This window comes from Tenrec ecaudatus, chromosome 4 (genome assembly GCF_050624435.1).
Source record: "Tenrec ecaudatus isolate mTenEca1 chromosome 4, mTenEca1.hap1, whole genome shotgun sequence".
NCBI classification, from domain to species: domain Eukaryota; kingdom Metazoa; phylum Chordata; class Mammalia; order Afrosoricida; family Tenrecidae; genus Tenrec; species Tenrec ecaudatus.
The window spans coordinates 56357987-56376224 of record NC_134533.1 but is presented as its reverse complement, the minus strand read 5'-3'; the positions used below and the strand labels follow the sequence as shown (position 1 = coordinate 56376224).

Sequence of the window (18238 nt, the reverse complement as noted above, 5' to 3'; positions counted from 1 at the left end):
CCCTTGGCCTTTGCCGGGCTGTGTCAGAGGATGGGGGCCTTCTTGAGCATCACAAAAGACACAGTGGAAAGCCAGGAAAAGAGGAGAAATCAGGAGGGCGCACAGAGCACCACCAAACAAACACCCACCGCCATCAAGTTGATTCTGACCCACCGTGACCCTATAGACAGCAAAGAACTGCCCCACTGTGTTCTCTGAGAAGACAAATGCCGAAGGAAGCAGAGAGCCTCATCTTGCTCCCTCTGAGTGACTGGTGGGTTTGAACCACCAACCTTTTGATTAGTAGCCTAATATCTAATCCATTGTGCTACCAGGATGAGCTACATTGGGGGAACAGGGGGAAGGAGTCCTTGCTCTCAGGTCATACCTGTCCTCTGAGCAGGTGAAGGGGCAGCGGGGCAGACACAGGTGCCTCTGACAAACCCTTCCTGTGCGGTTTCAGAAACTCCACCCACTTCCACACACCCTTCTCAGGGGGGAATTGTCATCTACCAGCACTATGCAATTTTCCCATCGGAAGTACAAGATGTGTTTGAAAAGACATAAAAAGAGATTGAATTTGCACTGCTCTGTGCAGCCATATCATCTTCTTATGGATCTGAAATAGTTGATCAGACAGCAGCTCGCACTGTCAGCTGCTTTACAGGGGACAACACGTGACATGAGCACTAGAACACAGCCTGCCCTCATCGCTGTGGTGCCAGCAAGACGCAGGTCTGGCCACAGTTCCTACAGTCGCCAGATGTCCTTGCCTCTCCTGCCCATTGTTTAATACTGCCTGGCAGTTGTGGAAGAGGTCTGTGGAGGTGCAGCCCACTTGCCCGACCTATACATACCAGCTCAATGCCTGAGTCTCTTAGGATGACCTCACCCAGCTCCAGCACCAATGCTGCTGCATGGAGGCCCTGAGGACATGGGCCCCTGCTCAGCAGAGCCTTTCATTCATTCAACCAACTTTTCCTGAGCATGCACTGCGGCCCAATCACTGATCTGTTTTCTATTTTGTTCCCTGAGAGCACAGATATAAACCAACCGGACAAAATGCTTGCCCTCCTCAAAAGAATTGAAACCAGGAACACAAACAGATACATGTACCCAATGTTTGTTGCAATAGAATTCACAATAAGCACAAGATGGACACGGCCACTGGACAAATGAAGGGAGAAGCAAAATGTGGTACATACATACGAAATAGAATATTCCTTGGCCATAAAGAGAAACCAAGGCCTAATACATGCTACAACATGGATCAACCTTCAAAGCATAGAGTGAAGTAAGTTAATTACAAAATGACAAATTTCATATGCTCCTACTCAGATGCAATATCTCGAATTGACAAACACATAGAGACCAACGCTTATTAGTGACTTCCAAGGAGAGATCGAAGGGGGTGGCGGGGGGGGGGGGTATCATTGCTTAGGAGCACTGAGCTTCTGTTAAGGGGCTGGATATTTTTGGAAACAGATAGTGGTGATGGCTATATAACAGAATTAATGATAAGCACAATTAATGTCACTGAATTAATTGCCCATGTATATGTAAAAATGGTGAAATGGCTAATGTTTTTATATACGATGATATAGAAATAGCAAAAACCCACTGCCACCAAGTCCATTTCAACACATAGTGGCCGTGTCGGACAGAGTTCAGCTGCCCCTTATCTCTCTGGAAGAGGATGGCTTCGTCTCTCTCCTTGGAAGCGGCTAGAGAGCTGGAACTGCCCCTGTTGTTTAACAGCCCAAAGCTTAGCCCACAGAGCTATCAAGCTGTTGTTATTGTTATCTGTAGAAGATAAAGCACTTGCTATTTTTAAAATTGTGGTAAATATGAACATCTACACATATATAAAATTAAGATAACCCAGAGCCATCGAGTCGATTCCAAGTCATAGCAACACATCTGGGGTCTCTGAGACTGTTCCAGGGACAGACCGCCTCATATTTCTCCTCTGGAGCAATGATTCAGTTGAAATCAACCCACACAGTGCCTCCTGGGCTCTTCAGAGCTAAGCAAACAGATGTAGCACTCAATGGGAAGAGATTTAAAAAAAAAAAAACATCAACTCAAGTCGATTCCAACTCACAAGGACCCTATAGGATAAGGTAGTTTCTAAGACTACAACTCTCTGTGGGAGTAGAAAGCCTCGTCTTTCTCCTGCAGATGGCTGGTGGTTTCAAACTGCTGACCTTGTGGCTAGCAGCCTAACATGTAACCACCACGCCACCAGGGCACTCATAGAGGAAATAGAGGAAAGAACTAAGAGGCAATGGGCATTTATAAAATTCTACATACAGGCATGTATTTACATATGTAAATATTTACATATAACAATAAGGAAATCGATCTATGTACATATATGTTAAGTGTCAAGGTAGCTGACAGATATTGGGCTTCTACTCAAGTACTCCCTCAATACAAGAACACTTTGTTCTAATAATTTGGCATTCCATGATACCCACCTTCCCCACACAATCACTGAAGACAAAATGGGTGCATAGCAAATATGGTGAAGAAGCTGATGGTACCCAGCTATCAAAAGATATAGTGTCTGTGGCCTTAAAGGCTTGAAGATAAACAAGTAGCCATCTAGCTGAGAAGCAACAAAGTCCACATGGAAGAAGCACACCAGCCTATGTGATCATGAGGTGCCGATGGGATCAGGTAGCAGGTGTCAAAGACCCAGAACAAAAAATTATGTCAATATGAATAAGGTGTGAGTTCAGAGTGAAGAGTGGACACCCCCTTACAGAAGGGTCAACAGAAGAGACGAGCCAGTCAGGGTGCAGTATAGCACCGATGAAACACACAACTTTCCTCTAGTTCTTTAATGCTTCCTTCCCCCACTATCATGATCCCAGTTCTACCTTACAAATCCTCCAGCTAGACCAGACCATGTACATGGGTACAGAGAAGAGCTGGAGACACAGAGAATCCAGGAGAGATAAAGCCCTCAGGACCAATAATGAGAGTAGCAATACCAGGAGGGGAAGGGGAAGATGTGAGGAAAAAGAAAGAGGGAACCCATCACAATGATCTACATATAACCCCCTCCCTAGGGGATGGAAAACAGAAAAGTGGGTGTAAGACATGAAAAAAAAACAATTTACAAAGTATCAAGTGTGAGGGAGGGAAGGTGGAGGGAAGGAAAAAAATGAGGAGCTGATACCAAGGGCTCAAGTAGAAAGAAAATGTTTTGAAAACAATGATGGCAACAAATGTACCAATGTGCTTGACACATGGATGGATGGATGGATGGATGGATGGATGGATGGATGGATGGATGGATGGTGAAAAGAGCTGTAGGAGACCCCAATAAAATCATTAAAAATAATATAAAAGACCTCTTACCATTATTAAAAAAACACTACCACAAGAACAACAAAATAACACCTCACTACCATGAAGTGATAATTGTCCCTGTGGGTTTCGGAGGCTATAAATCCTTATGGAAGTAGGAAGTCTCCTTCCTCCCCACTCGTAGTAACCCACTACACCACCTGGGCACGCTGGTCACTGTACTTCACCCATTTGTTCCATCTCAGCAGCCAAAATGAGACCAAGAGCGGACTGCCACAGACCATCAACCGCCCCTCTGTAAACTCAGGTTGAAACTAAAGAAAATTGAAACAACTCCATGAGACCTCCATCCCACATCCTTTGCACATGTTCTCAGGAGCGACTGGTATCTGGAGAAACACCTCATGCTACTGGGAAAGGAGAGGGGCGGCACATACCGGCCATCCCTCGATGAAATGGACAGAGACTGTGGCTGCAACAACGGGCTCCAACAAAGACCCGCTGCGAGGACGGCTGCGGCTGGGCAGCAGTGTGTTCTGCTGTCCTTGGGGTCGCTGTGAGTGGAACTGCCATGGAGCCTCACAACAGTTTGTTGGGGATATGAGGCCACTGGCGAAGTCTGACTGAGAAATAATGTGATGTAGACATTAGGTGAAGAAAAGGCTGAAGCAAGGCGAGTGGGTCGGAAGGGAGTCGAGTTCAGAAGCTCCTGGGAAAAGCGAGATGGGTAGTGACTTTGGTTGGGACATGAATGGAGTGAGGGCTGGGGAAGCAAAGTGGTTGGATCACGAATTCCTTTTGAAAGCAGAGTTGGCAGGATCTGCAGCTGGATCACAAGTGAGATTTGAAAGAAAGCAGAGTCAAAGATGATGTCAGTGTGAGCAACAGGAAGGATGCAGTACCATTTAACGGGATGAGGGGGATGAGGAAGGCTAGGTGGGAAGAGAAAATCAGATGTGTGTTTGTACCAACATTCAATAAGAGGTTCCTGCTACATATCCGGACGAAAAGGTCACGCTCCAGTTCAGAGTTGAGGTTAAGGTTGTAGGGTCGAAGTTTCAAGTCATTGGTGTATGAAAGAAATATATATATATATATATATATATATATATATATATTGCCATTGAATTGATTGCAATTCACCTAATCCCTGGGTCTTTCAGAATGGAATTGCACTTTTGGAAAGTAGATCGCCAGCCCTTTCCTGTAAGGTGTCTCTGGGTTGATTTGAACAGCCAGCCTTTCAGTTAGTACTCAAGTATCAACCATTTGCAGCTCCCAAGAAAACCTCCCAAATGCATGGCTGATATGTAACGCCATGAGGCTAGATGAGCCCATCACGGGAGTGTGGCTCTCACAGGGGGAGAAGACAGGCGTTATCTCAGGACACTTCGATGTTTAGAAAAGGGGGTCAGCCAAGGAGACTGAGGTAAGAGGAAATAGAGACATCTTGTCGCACAGCCATCAACCGGTGGAAACTGTCCCGAGGAGGAAGTTGCCATCAGCTGTGCTGAGGAGCCGTGGAGGCTGAAGTGCTCCCTGGCCCCTGGCTTTGATAATGGAAAGGTTATTGGTGACCTTGACAAGGGCGGTCTGAGTAGTGAGTGAATGAATGAGTCTCAGTTGCCACATCTGAAAACTGGGCCTTAGAGCCCACCTGCCCGCCCGCCTGCCTGCCTGCGAGGGCTACCCGCAGTGGAGGCCACCTGAGATCAGGGGAGGCCGTCAAGGTGCACCAAACGGGGAGCTGTCTGGACTTATGACCTGAGTAAACCCGGGGACCAGTGAAATGATGGGAGGCTAACATCCAGCACAGATGATTTCAAAGATGCTTAGAGCCCCGTAAACACCTCATAATATGGTTCATTCCCTGCGGCTCCTCACCAGGGAGTTGGCAGCCATCCGGGCTGATATGTTTGCTGATGGTTAAGAGGGAATTTCAGGGAAGGACAGAAACAACTAATTGGGGACCAAGAGCCCGCACTGGGGTCTTTACACCAGATGGCAGCAAGTGCAGTCTTCCCGAAGGGAACCATATCGGTGTGCACGCAGAGCTGAGGAAACGACCAAGGTCAACCTTGCTCTTACCAAAAGACGAGCAAATGGCAAGGGGCGGAGGAGTCGGAGTCAGGGAGCGAGGACAAAGCAGGCGGTGTGGAGCCAGGCACGCCCTTATTGAAGCCATAGTCCCTAAGTGGTCTCCAGCGGTCGCTGCACTTTTCTGAGCCTGGTGTAGCCTCTCATCGGAGCCTTGGCAGCACAGAGGTGACCTGTTGGGCTGCGAACCGCAAGGTCAGCAATTCGAAACCACCAGCTGCTCCCTGGGAGAAAGACAGGGCTTTCCACTCCCATAAAGAGCTATCATCTTTAAAACTCATGGGGACAGTTCTACTCTGTCCTACAGGGTCACTCTGAGTCAGCATCGACTCAATGGCCATGAGTTTGGAGCTGGGTAATTTTTGTTTCGTCTTGTTTGATCATCAGCCTAATGCTTCCAGGACTTACTGAGGCTGGAGGAAACCTAACTGCGGGGCCCTAAGGAACACTCTGAACCTTGAACCAGAACGATCCCCTGACAGTCTCTTGGAAGGACAGCTGAGCAGAATGAGTAAAGATTGCTTACTTTGAGACAGCATCCCGTGGCTCTGTGGGCTAGGTGTGGGTCTGCTAACCCCGAGATCAGCGGTTCAACCCGACCAGCTAGTCGGCCAGAGACTGACCGCGCCTGTGCAGATGGACAGTCTCAGAAACCCTAGGAGGGTCCCCGCGTTGCCGGCGACTCGAGAGCAGGGGCTGGAGTGGTTTGATGTGAACGTCGTTCTACTTTAGAGACTTAGCACTCTCCGTTCAAAGTGACAGTAGGCCGCTAACCCATAGAGGAGCAAGGGGCTCATGGGACAAGGAGGCGAAGTCCATGGATGGGGAGAAATCACGAGAAGGTGGGGCACCACGTGACGAACAGAATCCAAGTCACTGGACGGTACCGGCTGAAATTGCTGAATGTGGGAGCTGCTTTGGGGATCTCCGTAAAAATAAAAGAAATATTTTTTAAATGGGACTCATGATAGCTTTCCCCAATGGTTTTTATAAGAAGCATAAGGTAGCAAATGGGGAAATGTACACTGGGAGGCCAGGGTTTTGTGTGTGTGTGTGTGTGTGTGTGTGTGTGTGTGTGCACTGAGTCGGCATATCTGTTTTCCAGTCTTTAATAGTAGGCAGTTTCTCTGCAGCCTGAGCCAGACGACCCAATAAGCAAGGCAAGCATGGACTCACTTGTGCTTCCTGACTAATTTCTAGTAAACAACTTCTCATAGGTTTAACCCTCCTTGAGAAACAGCACCAAGGATGCGGTGAGGCCCACGTGGATTTGTTTGGGAGAGATTAGTCGGGAAGCACACGTGAGTCGGAGCCTACCTTGCTTCTTGGGCAACCCAACACTGGCTTCAGTGCAAATGCCTGGTGCTTTCCCCCCCTTCCATCAAAACCACTCCAGAGCACAAGGGAGCCTGGACGGGGTCATGGGAAACTTCCATTTTCTCTTCCTTCCATTTTTCCATGAACTCTTTAAATCCTCCATGTGTTATTACGTGTGACCAGATTGTGAGCACCGCCTGACCACTCCCCCAGGCTCCTGCAATGTTCTCCCAAGCTAAGGCATAACCTTGAGACCAGTAAGGGGGTGTGCAGCATGATCGGCCCTTAGCTCACCCTCCAGGCCACCTCTTTCAGGGCTGGTGACTGCGGTGTCTGGAGTCAGACTAACGCTTAAAACACAGCTCAGCCATTGACTAACTGGGTGACTCATTTGGGGGAATCAATGCACTTTGGAGGATATAAAAAACAATAAAAAATAAACCTACCTTGTAGAGACATTGTACAATTTAAACAAGATATAAAATCATTGGCAAGATACCAGGCATATACAAGTGGCAAATAACTGGTCGCCACGTTTATGACTAGTTCTCTGGTGGTAGATCGCAGCCCGTTTCCCGTCCAGAAGGGAAAGCAGGTGGTGGGAGCATTAGGCAAGTAGGTGGGGTGGACACCCAGGCTAAAGGGCTGGGGCGGGAGGGACTCAGTGGGGGAGTCGCCCAGCCTCATGCTACCGGGAGCAAGAGAGACCTTCAGAGGAGGAGTTAGCTTGTGGTTCCGCAGTGAGAGATGAAGTCCAAGAGCCTGGAGCTCAAAGGGACCTGGACAGAGGAAGACGTAGGGGAAAAGGCAGGGAGGAGGGGACCAACTCTGGCCTGATGCCGGGGCCAGGCTGGAGATGCCCAGACCTCCTCCGGGCTGCGTGCATGGGAAGGCCAATAGGTCCAGAGCTCGCTCAATGCACCCAGACTCATGCTGGCTTGCCACTCTGCTCAGACGTGGCATCTGCTGAGATCGGTGTGATGCCTGACTCCCACCTCTCCCGGGCCTGTTCCCTTCCACGGGAGCCCTTCCTGCTCCAGATCTGCCCCCAGCCATGGCCTGTGAGGGGGCCTAGGCTGCTCCCGTTTGGTGGCAGTGGCTGAGAGGTGGGAGTTACACCTTCTCAGAGTGTGTTGGCCAAAAGCAAAGGGAAAGAGCTCGCTCCCATAAAGATGAGTGATTCATTTCATCTGGCCTTTTCATTTTAATTGGCATCTTGTTGGAAAAGTGCTAACATCGTCCAAATGGGCCATAAACCGTGAGGGCCCTGAAAGGCTTTGTGTAAAGGAGGCCCCACGGGAGATGACCCAGGGCTCTGTGGAGTCTTGAAGTTCCTTTCCGGGCCTTGGAGACTTGTTAAAATAGCTTATCATTTAAGTGTAAAGTATGGATCACTTGCGCTGAGTCTAAGTCCTTCCTTTCTCAGACTGTGACACGCCCTCTGCCCCAGAGGCCCCCTCCGAGGCTCACGCGACACAGGAAGCCCAGCCACTGCCTGTCTGAGACGCAGAGCTTAGAGGAGGAGCTTGCAGGCACAGGTGCTCTCCATACGGAAGCAGTGCAAATGAATTTACATCCCCTCGGACCTTCAAATAAAAGTGCTAGCTAACACTGACGACGCCCTTCCTAGGGGCCGGGCCCTGAACCAGCACATTCCATGAACTACATCACGGAGTCCCCTAACAGCCTGAAGGAGCCCTGGTGGGAATGCGTGGATTGGAACTTCCAACCTTAGTTAGCAGATGAGGGTATTAACCATTTGTACTCACCCCCAAGGAGGAGTCCTTCAAAACACTACAAGGTTTACCTTGTTGGTTCTTGTTAGCAGTGGCCCTGGAGTCACAGCTGTTACCCGGGAGAATGGCTGCACAGGGATTTCTTGGCTGCGATCGTTACAGAAGCCAATTCACTAGGCTCTATCTCTGCTTACCTTACCTCTGACTAGATTTGGGTACCATTGGGTTGAAGTCAGACATCATACCAATATCAGCAGTCTCATGGGGTATACAAAACCAGCAGGCTAAATGATGACAACAACAACAACAATCTGCTCATTTGGCCTTTGTTTACTATGAGTAGATGGGTGAAAAGCTGAGTTTGGCACCAAGGGGCTTTTCAGAGAGAGAGACCTGCTAGTAGGGAGAAATAACTGAGCTGGGCCCATCGGAGGCCAAACGAGCTCATTTCTATCAGGGGCGGTCCACATGTATTGCTACTAGCTTTCCTGTCCATCCCTGCATGAGTTTATTCCAAATAAAACATGTTCACACGTGCTGCTGCAACCAGTGGACAGGCTCTCTCAGCAAGGCACTTCTTCTAGTCCTGGGTAGGGTGTCATCTGGTCAAAGCAGTGGTTTCCCCGGGGATCTGCTGGGCCCGTTGAGTTTGAGTGAGAGGGGTCAGCTCAGAAGGCTTTGGCGACTGGGTTTTTAGGATTCCAATGGTTTAACCTGGATTGGTTTTCTTGAAGGACACAGAACGACCACTGGGAATTGTCAGGAAGAAGTTTTAAGAAAAGTGAAAAGTACACTAGTGAGCAGAAGCCAAGAAAGTGGCACCAAGGAATTCTTTTCTTGTTCTTGACTTTTTCATCGCAACAATCAGCCTGCTCCGTGTCTGAGCCTAGCAAGGCTCTCCGACGGGCATTCCCCTGGGAACTCTCCTCTGTCCCCAGACAGTCCTGATCCTGCTCCTTCAGACTTCTCTGTGCTCCCACAACTCAAAGAACACGTAAAAGAAACATGATCTGAGTTCCTGGAAGATATCAGGACTGTCATTTTGATGTGGTACAAACGCAGAGCACAGAACGAGATAGGGAAAGGCTAGAGAGACGGACGCCTCCCCTTCACATGTGCAGAGACCTGGCAGCACACTTAATACATGATATGAATTCCATCAGGTATATAAAAGCAAAACCCATTGTATCCCCTCCCTTATTAGGGATGTGTCTATAAACAACACAGATAAAAACGTGCCATCTGGCTTTAATGTGCTTCTTCAATGGCACGTTTTATATGCAGAATGTCAGCACATAGCGTACAATGCTTGCATACAAATAATACTGGTAAGACTAGTAGCTACAAAGGGCAAAAGTCACATACGATTTTTTTACAGGTTTATTGTGGTATTGTTTACATATAGTAAAATAGGTTATAAAAACAATAGCCTTACACTTTTATATGTTTTTGTTTCATAAAGGTTTCTATGATGTTTTAACAACACATTTTATTTACCCTAATAAATACAGCCCCATATAGCAGAAACTGTTTTTAACCCTATTTCACAGATAATGAAACTGAGGTCTAGACACACACACACACACAAAACCCACTGTCACTAAGGTGCTTCTAATCACAGTGACCCCTGAGGGCAGAGTAAAACTGCCCTTTGGAGTGTCTGAGGCTTTAAATCTTTATGGCAGAAGACAGTCTCGCCTCTCTCCCCAGGAGTGGCCAGTGTGTTTGAAGGGCTGGACTTATAGTTTGCAGGTAAAAGTGCAACCCACTATGCCACCCAGTTCCTTGCCAATGGACAGCGGGTTAAAACATGGTGTCTCCAGGTATTGAAGTCAGCGATGGTGCCAGGGCTTCTGCTCTCGACCATGCTGCTTCCCTGCCTTCTGGGCTTGAAAGTTCCAAAGACTGACAGCACCCAGCGCTTCCAGAGTTGTGAGGAAATGAGTGCACGTATATCCTAACGCAGAGCATCAATTGGTATAGACATCCGGAGGATAATTTGTTAGATCATACCTAAATTTAAATGGCCTTCATCTTTTGACCATATCTGAGAGCCAAGATACAAGAATCCTTGCAAGTGGGAAGAAATACCTTATGTGCTGATCCTAGCGTCAGTATTAGAAACACCCTCACCTAGCCACCACTAGTGCTCCTGAGAGAGATTAAGGGACACCATGGTATGGACGTCTCCACAGCCATTAAAAGGAAGGTTGTGGCTTGGCAGACCTTTGTCAAGGGCATCTCTGAGCACTTGCCAATGACCAGAAAGAAACAGATGCTGTGAAACCTACCTTCTACCAGAGAATCGATGCTCCAATAAAAATAGTTAGCTTTGCAGATACATTTTTCAGAATAGTACTGCCTTCTTATCTAGTGAAATAACTCAAATGACCACAAGCATGGGAATAAACTGTTTATCCTACTTGGTAATCCCCAACAGCACTACAAAAAAAAAAAAAAACCTAAATCAAACTCATGCTATTGAGTCAATTCTGACTCAGTGGGCCTATGGTCAGAGCTGGTCTCCACGGCTGTAAATCACTACAGGAGCAGACAGCCTCTCATTCTCCCACAGAGCGGCTGGCAGGTTGTAACTGTCGACTTTGGGGTTAACAGCCTGTATTAGTCCGGGTTGACTAGAGAAACTAATCCAGAGACATTCATATGGGTGTAAGAGAGAGCTTTATATCAAAGAGCAATTATATATTGAGAAAACATCCCAGCCCAGTCCAGATCAAGTCCATAAGTCTGATATTAGCCCATATATCTGATACTAGTCCATAAATTCCTCTTCAGACCCACACAGCACATGCAATGATGCCAAATGCAGGAGGATCACAGGCCGGGGGGTGAAAAGTCTAGTGGATCCAACGGCAGTGGACGCATTGCCAGGGTGCTGCTGCCATCTGGTCCATGTGGCTTATCAACAGGAAGGTGAAGCAGAGAGAGAATGTGCCCCCCCCCCCCTGCAGGGGAAAAGAGAGGAAGTTTCCAGAATCCTCATGAGAAGGCCACACCCACAAGGAGGCAGCATCAGGCTATGACCTAATTGACAGGCTAGACTCCACCCCTAGACTTACTTATCAAGCTGATATGAAATTATGTAACTGCCACACTGACCAATGCCTAACCCACTACACTCCATGGGCTAGAGGAAAACTTCCCAACAAGAAGCTGCTCTAGTGCCCACTCCCAGGGGCCCAACATCCTTTGAGCCTCCTCGCTCTACAACAGCGGTTCTCAATCTGTGGGTTGCAACCCCTTTGGGCATCAAACGAACCTTTCACAGGGGTCACCCGATTCATAACAGTAGCAAAATGACAGTGATGAAGTAGCAACGAAAATAATGTTATGGTTGAGGGGTCACTATAACATGAGGAACTGTATGAAAGGGTCGCGACATGAGGAAGGTTGAGGACCACTGAAATACAAACAAAATTTCATCACCATAAACACACACTAATGAAAGGCCCCTACTATGTTTGTTGGGCTGTGTATTCCGAAACTAAAATCAATATGCCATTAGGTGGAACTTGAAAACCACGCTTTAATTACCATGCAAAATGAATTCCCAGCACCAGCCAACTCAGGGCCCCCTTAACCCCGCCTGTTAAGTTGTTTGTCTTTGTTCAGTGAAGTAGTTCTTCAAGGACAAACGGATTGTGTCAGAGGATGCCTTCTTAAAAATCATCCCGATTTCTCCCTTTTCGCTCATCACTCGGCATGCTACAATGTGAAAATCTGTAACATTTTAAAAATCAAAAATAGGAGAACTCCGTGCTTAGGTTCTGGCGCGGACCGGTTCTGCTGATCGGGTTTTCAGGGAAAACATTTCAGATCATGTGGCACCTTCTGCGTGAGTCCGCGTGGGCACTGTTTGCTTTGCATGTGGGGGGCTGTTGTTTACGTGGGTGTGTAACTTGACGGGGGGTGGGGGGGCGTGTGGTCGTTGCATCTGCAGAGTAAACGATCTGGAAAGAGACATGCCAAACTGTGGAATGTTCTGGAGAATGGAGTGGGAGGCTGGGGAGACGCCAGCATAGAATGTGCTCAGCATCAATAGTCTTGTGTGTCTGTGAGGATCAATTTTCCTAGGATGATCCGGTATGATTCTGGAATTCAAGCTCAATGAAAACAATACACCTACCAGAGCCAGACCCCCAGGACCATGAAGGCAACACTAAGGAATGAAGAAATGAGCGTGGTCATCGTAGGGAGGGATGAGGCAAGGCGTAGACATGGCCTGCAGTCATGTGCAGGGTGGGGGGAAGGAAGAACAGGCAGACAAGGGAGAGCCAAGTCCAGTACAGAGATGAGGGAAGAACTCCAGCGATGTTAAGGAAGCAAATGTACAAGGTCTTGGTGCCCAATTGAGGTGAGGCAGGTGGGAGGGGAAGACTGCTTGGTGGTCCTCTACGTCTGGTCCAGCGGCTAGCAGAGAGGTCTTGAACCAAGCCCGGTCCCCTGCACAAGAGGCAGCCTTCTAGGTAGGATGAAGAGTTGCATGCGGGACATGGTCCACCCGAGACTAGGGGAAGGCCAGGTCACAGGAGAGAGCTGTTTGGGTCACCCGATCAGGTCTCCTGGCTTAAGGTCGCGGGAGTCCATGGGGAAGAGAGGTCAGGTGAGGTTGCGCTTCATTCAAGTGACCAGGCTAATCCGCTTCTCTCAGTCATTCAACACATTCTTATGAGACAGGAGTGAGTGGCCCGTGAAATAAATAAGCCAGTCTTTCCAATTGGACATCTCCTCACAGAGGGGTCACAGGGAAGAGAGGAGCCAGTCAGGGTGCAGTATAGCACCGATGAAACACACAAATTCCCTCTAGCTCTTTGGTGCTTCCTTACCACACTGTCATGACCTCAATTCTATCTTACAAATCGGATTAGACCAGAGCATGCACACTGCTACAGAGAAGAACCCGCAACACAGGGCATCCAGGATAGATAAACCCCTCAGGGCCAACAAGGAGAGCTGAGATACCAGGAGGATTAGGGGAGGGTGGGGGGAAAAAGGAGGAATCGCTCACAAGGATCAATCTAGAACCCCCTCCCAGGGGGACGCATAATGGAAAGGTAGGGGAGGGGTGCCGGGGGATTAAGTAAGATATGGAAAAAATAATCTATAACTTATCAAAGGTTCATGAGGGAGGGCAGGTGGGGGGTGGAGAAATGAGGAGCTAACACCAGGGGCTCGAGTGGGAAGAGAATGCTTTGAAATTGATGATAGCGGCATAAAATAATAAACCAGTCTCTCATGGGATATGTAAACCTCTGGATTGGGACTGGGAAATGCTTTTCCTCCAGACAGGTGAATGTGGGAGTGCCCACGTTACAAATGTGTTTCCCTTCTCACCAAAAGAGGAGTCCCCAGGGGGAGCAAGAGCCCTGGAAGAGATTAGATTCCCTGCCTCTGATGGCTTGTCCCTGTGACCTCTCTCCTGCCCACTACCCTACTTTGGACCAGATGCATGTCCCAGGGCCCAGCTAGCATGTCGCTTCAGCCCTCTTCCTCAAAGCTCTGGGGCTTTCTGGGCAAGGTACTGAACCAAGAAGAGTTCATCCATTCAGACACTGCCAGGCACGGCTCTGAGCCTTGAGGTATAGCAGGGAGCGAAGCCCAGCAAGTCTCTGCCCATCTGGGACTCCGAGACCTGTTCTATTGGCAACCAAACACTTCCCTCTCCCGTCTCGGGGTGTCCATGCCCAAGGGACCAGGGTGCCTGAGCACTGCCATGCTCAACTCAAGAAATGGGACGATCCAGGGTCAGCTGACCCTGCTCTGGAAAAGGCCCCCAGCCTTGGCTGAGTTTAGACCTGTAGAGCCCTTGGGCTTGAAACGATTATGCTTGGCCTCACTCCCAATCTGTAATTCAAAGTCAATGGTCAACCCAAACTAAAGACGCAGGTAGGCAAGACCACCAAAGTTCAGAATTTCCCCATCACAGCCCTAACGCTTTCCCTCCAAATAGTATCGGCTCCTTTCTCCAAGCGCTAGCCCAGGTGGCTGTACTGTGAGGGTGCCCGCCATGGCCGCCCACACTAACACAGAGCTGAAGAACATGAGGAACATGAAGAGCGCCCCCTTCTGGACTCTCCAGCCAAGAGGGTCTCACCAAGAGCATGGGGCTCAGTAGCAGAAGAGACCACAGGGTGCTAGTCCACAGGGTCAGCCATTGGCTGCACTGTAGCTTAAACTGATCAGTCCGGTCTGAAGTGACCTCCACCCTGGACACAGGCACATGACTAGAGCCTCCCGGCTGGAAAGAACATAAAAGCCTACACAACAAAGTTAGAGTCCAAGAGGGAAGAGATGAGCTTTGCTGGAAACCCAAGTGTGACTGAATGGGACCCTCGGTCTCACCTTGTACCCCAGACACTCAGCTGTACTTCCTGCAGTTGCTGAGGCTCCAGCATCCCCTCGCCACCATCCTAGGTGGGACGATGGGGCAGGAGAGCCACAGCGCAGTCCTCCGAGGTTCGGCCAGCAGGGTTACGCACAGAAAGTGGGAAACGGGAATAGTGCTCACAGTGCCTCCTGGCAAAGTAACCTTTTTCCCAGAGCCCACCCTTCTCACGAGCTATCTGTGATCTTGTTTTTGTCCCCCCTTTAGAGTGACGAGGTCCTCACAGTCATCAAGGCCAAAGCCCAGTGGCCAGCCTGGCAGCCTCTCAATGTGTAAGTAGCAAACAGCCCTGAACCTGCCTGCCTTGACCTAGCCTTGCCCTTGGAGCCTCCCACTGAGTGGCCACCACATGCCAGGTAGGTGGGTAATGTTAGCGACACCGCCAGGTGAGGCTGTACCTCACACATGCCCAGGGTCCCTCCCTTTCCGTCCTCTTGCCTCTCCCAAGGCCTTAAGAAGACAGCGAATCCAACCCAGACCTGACACCGTCCCGTGCTCACATGTGCTGCCAGCCAGCGCAGACTGAACGTGAACACACAGGGCGTGAACACACAGGGCCCTTCGGTCCCAGCCAGGCTGCTCATGGAAAGCAGGCATGAGCCAGGGTTTCGATCCCCATCTCTTTTATGTCTATGCAATTTCATGGAGAGTTCATCCTGCCCTGGCTCCTTGATGGCCAGAGGTGGGCTGATGGTCCCTAAACTCTGCTCAGCGGCCCACTCCATCCACATCCTGCCCCACGAGGAGGGTTTGTGGCTCCCTTGACCAATGCCGAAACGGAAACACAACCGTCCTGTGACGGGGGCGACCTCATCCTCTTGTCCAGAAGAATCGGATAGCATTCCAATCCAGGTGCAACGCATTCCTTTGCTGACACTCTTCACGGGACCCAGACACCGGAGGAAGTGACCATCCAGTTCTCCTCTTTCAAAAAGCCACCAAGACCTATCCGCTGGCCAGCAGCTTCCTTCCATTGGCACGGCAGGAACAGCCGTGAGAACGCTCCTGCCCCAAGATCAAATCAAGCCAAAGTTGCCGTTGCCTCGGTCCGAGTGTTTTGTGAAGGGTGGCTGCCATGTTGCATGGACCCCGCCTTTACGTCTGAGGTTCTCCCAAGAGTGGTCCTGTGAACGCTGCTTCCAGGCGCAGCAGGGAGCACAGCTGGGCAACTCATGTGGCTCACACGTGGTGGCGGAGAAGCCGCGCACCAGGGAGCAGGAAAAGTCGGTGAAGAAACGGAGATGTGCGACCGGGGCCTCCCCATTGGAGGGTCAGGCGAAGCGCCCCGTGGAGAAGGCAAGGGAGGCCATGTCTGGGAAATCAGTGAGCGTCAGCTCTGTACAGAGTTAACTCGCACAGAATCCAGGGGTGGGAATGCTGATGCCGGAAGGGTAGGGGGACGGGGAGGCGGGGGAGGGGAGAGGATGGAGAAAGGGGGAACCTAACGGAATAATCAGCACATAACCCTACACCCCCTCTACAGGGGGAAGAACCACAGAAAACATGGGGGGAGGGAGACAGCGGTCGGTGTGAGAAATGAAAATAATAGCAATGTACAATCTCTCCGGTGACTGAGCGTGTGGAGCGGTGGGGGGAGGAAGAAAAAATGCTGGTACTGAGGATTCAATAGAAAGTAAATGTCTAGAAGAGAATGAGGGCAACATACGTATAAATCCGCCCGATTCAACTGATGTATGGATTGTGATAAGAGTTGTATGAGCTCCCAATAAAATGATTTTTTTAAGGAGTTAAGTGGGCAAGAGGGGACAGCAGTCTAGGGACTCTAGAGGCACGCCAGATGCCAAGGTCTTGTGGGAGGACGGAGCCCTGCACAGGGGCTGTGGGGGGTGGCTGGATCCAGACATCAAAGGTGAGCCTCACTGGGGGCCAACCCATGACACGCTAGGGATGTTGAAAGTTATGCTAAGAGTCCTGGGAAATCCCTTTCATCAAGAGGATGGCAGGAATGAATTTGCATATTAACTCCTAATAGCAGCATTCGGATCCCACCGTGTAAAAGGGAAGACCCCCAAGAGGCTTTCACAGAGATCCTGGCCGAAATTAATCTACAGGCCATTATGATTGGTTCAATCGGGAAGAGGACACCAGGAGGCCAAAGTGCTTCCCAAGTGTTGGGCTGACCTAACTAGTAGAACCACCAATAAGCCAACGAGCATGAGAGCAAGCGTGAGGGGAAAGCGCGTAACTCCATTCTGCAGGAAAGCTGGAGATCCCATCAAGACGCCCCGGTGACGCCATCAGGTGTACAAATAGCCGTGTAGACAGTGCGGGGCTGAGACATCAAATCATCTTCCCCGTGGAGAAGGCAATGGAATTAGTGAGTGTCCGCTTCATAGAGTTAACTCACACAGAACCCAGGAGTGGGAATGCTCATGCCGGAAGGGTAGGGGGTTATCATCAGTGAAAGATATCAAGGTCATGGACAGAGAGAATACGAGCGAAAAGGTTGAAGACTGAGTCCTGAGGAGCCCGACACTTTGGGGGCTGGGGGGTGGGGGGAGGGGGTCAGTGGCTGACTGTTTTCAGAAGTAGAGGGTATTGCACTCTGTCCATGACAATCGGGAGGTCAAGTAAAACAAGGACTGCTGTGAGGGACTGTAAAGACATCAGTAAAACTAATTTACCTAATTTAAATCCTTTGAAAATGTTTACCTAATTTAAATCCTTTGAAAATCCTGGATGCTTTCTGCAGAGAGATGGGGTCGGTGGGGCAACTGGAAGCAGGGGGTGAGGACCTGGTTCCCAGGGTACAGGTTGGGGGCAGACGAAGAAAGAGTTAAAGGCATTTATCTTTTTCTTTTTCAGACGGAGGGAGATTTTCTGAAAAGCTGAGGGGACTTGGGGGGAGTGTTGCAATGTCTTGTTAGCCTCCGCTCGTCCAGAGCCCCGAGAAGATCGGGATTAATTGGAGCAACTATGCAGGCTCTCCAGCATCCAGACCCATCTTCCCTCCGTGCTACCAGCGCGTTACGGGGAAAGGAATTTTCCTGTGATTTTCCCATACCCCAGTCTTCCCTTTCCTCGTCCAAATCTCATTAGGAAGTCAAATTAGAAAGCCTACACGCAGCCAAGTTTTGTTTTGCAGAACCAGCGCTGCGCCCAGCCTGCTCGATTGAGGTTAATGGCATTCCAGCCCCCCTGGCCCAGTGGAAAGCCAGGGTGACCTACTTTGAGAGGTCCTGCCCGTCGAAACGGACTTGTTTTTCAATGATCCTCACCTTTGTCCGCAGGACCGCTTCTCAGAGGACAGCTGTGAATGAGCAAATGAGCTGCTGACTGGTTTAGCTCAATAAATCAGGCTGCAGCTCGGGCAGCCCAGAGCACAGGTGGAGGCAGGCGAGCCGGACCTTGGACAAAACCCACA

The 18238-nt window shown here is 49.6% G+C and overlaps 1 protein-coding gene across 1 annotated transcript in view; it reads left to right on the top strand.

The window, feature by feature from the left end:
* Positions 1 to 18238, top strand: part of SPON1 (spondin 1) — a 355481-nt gene that overhangs the window by 313232 nt on the left and 24011 nt on the right. Inside the window, exon 7 of the mRNA XM_075546022.1 lies at positions 15061 to 15125. Coding sequence (XP_075402137.1) covers positions 15061 to 15125 — 65 coding nt within the window. The remainder of the gene's footprint in view (positions 1 to 15060; positions 15126 to 18238) is intronic.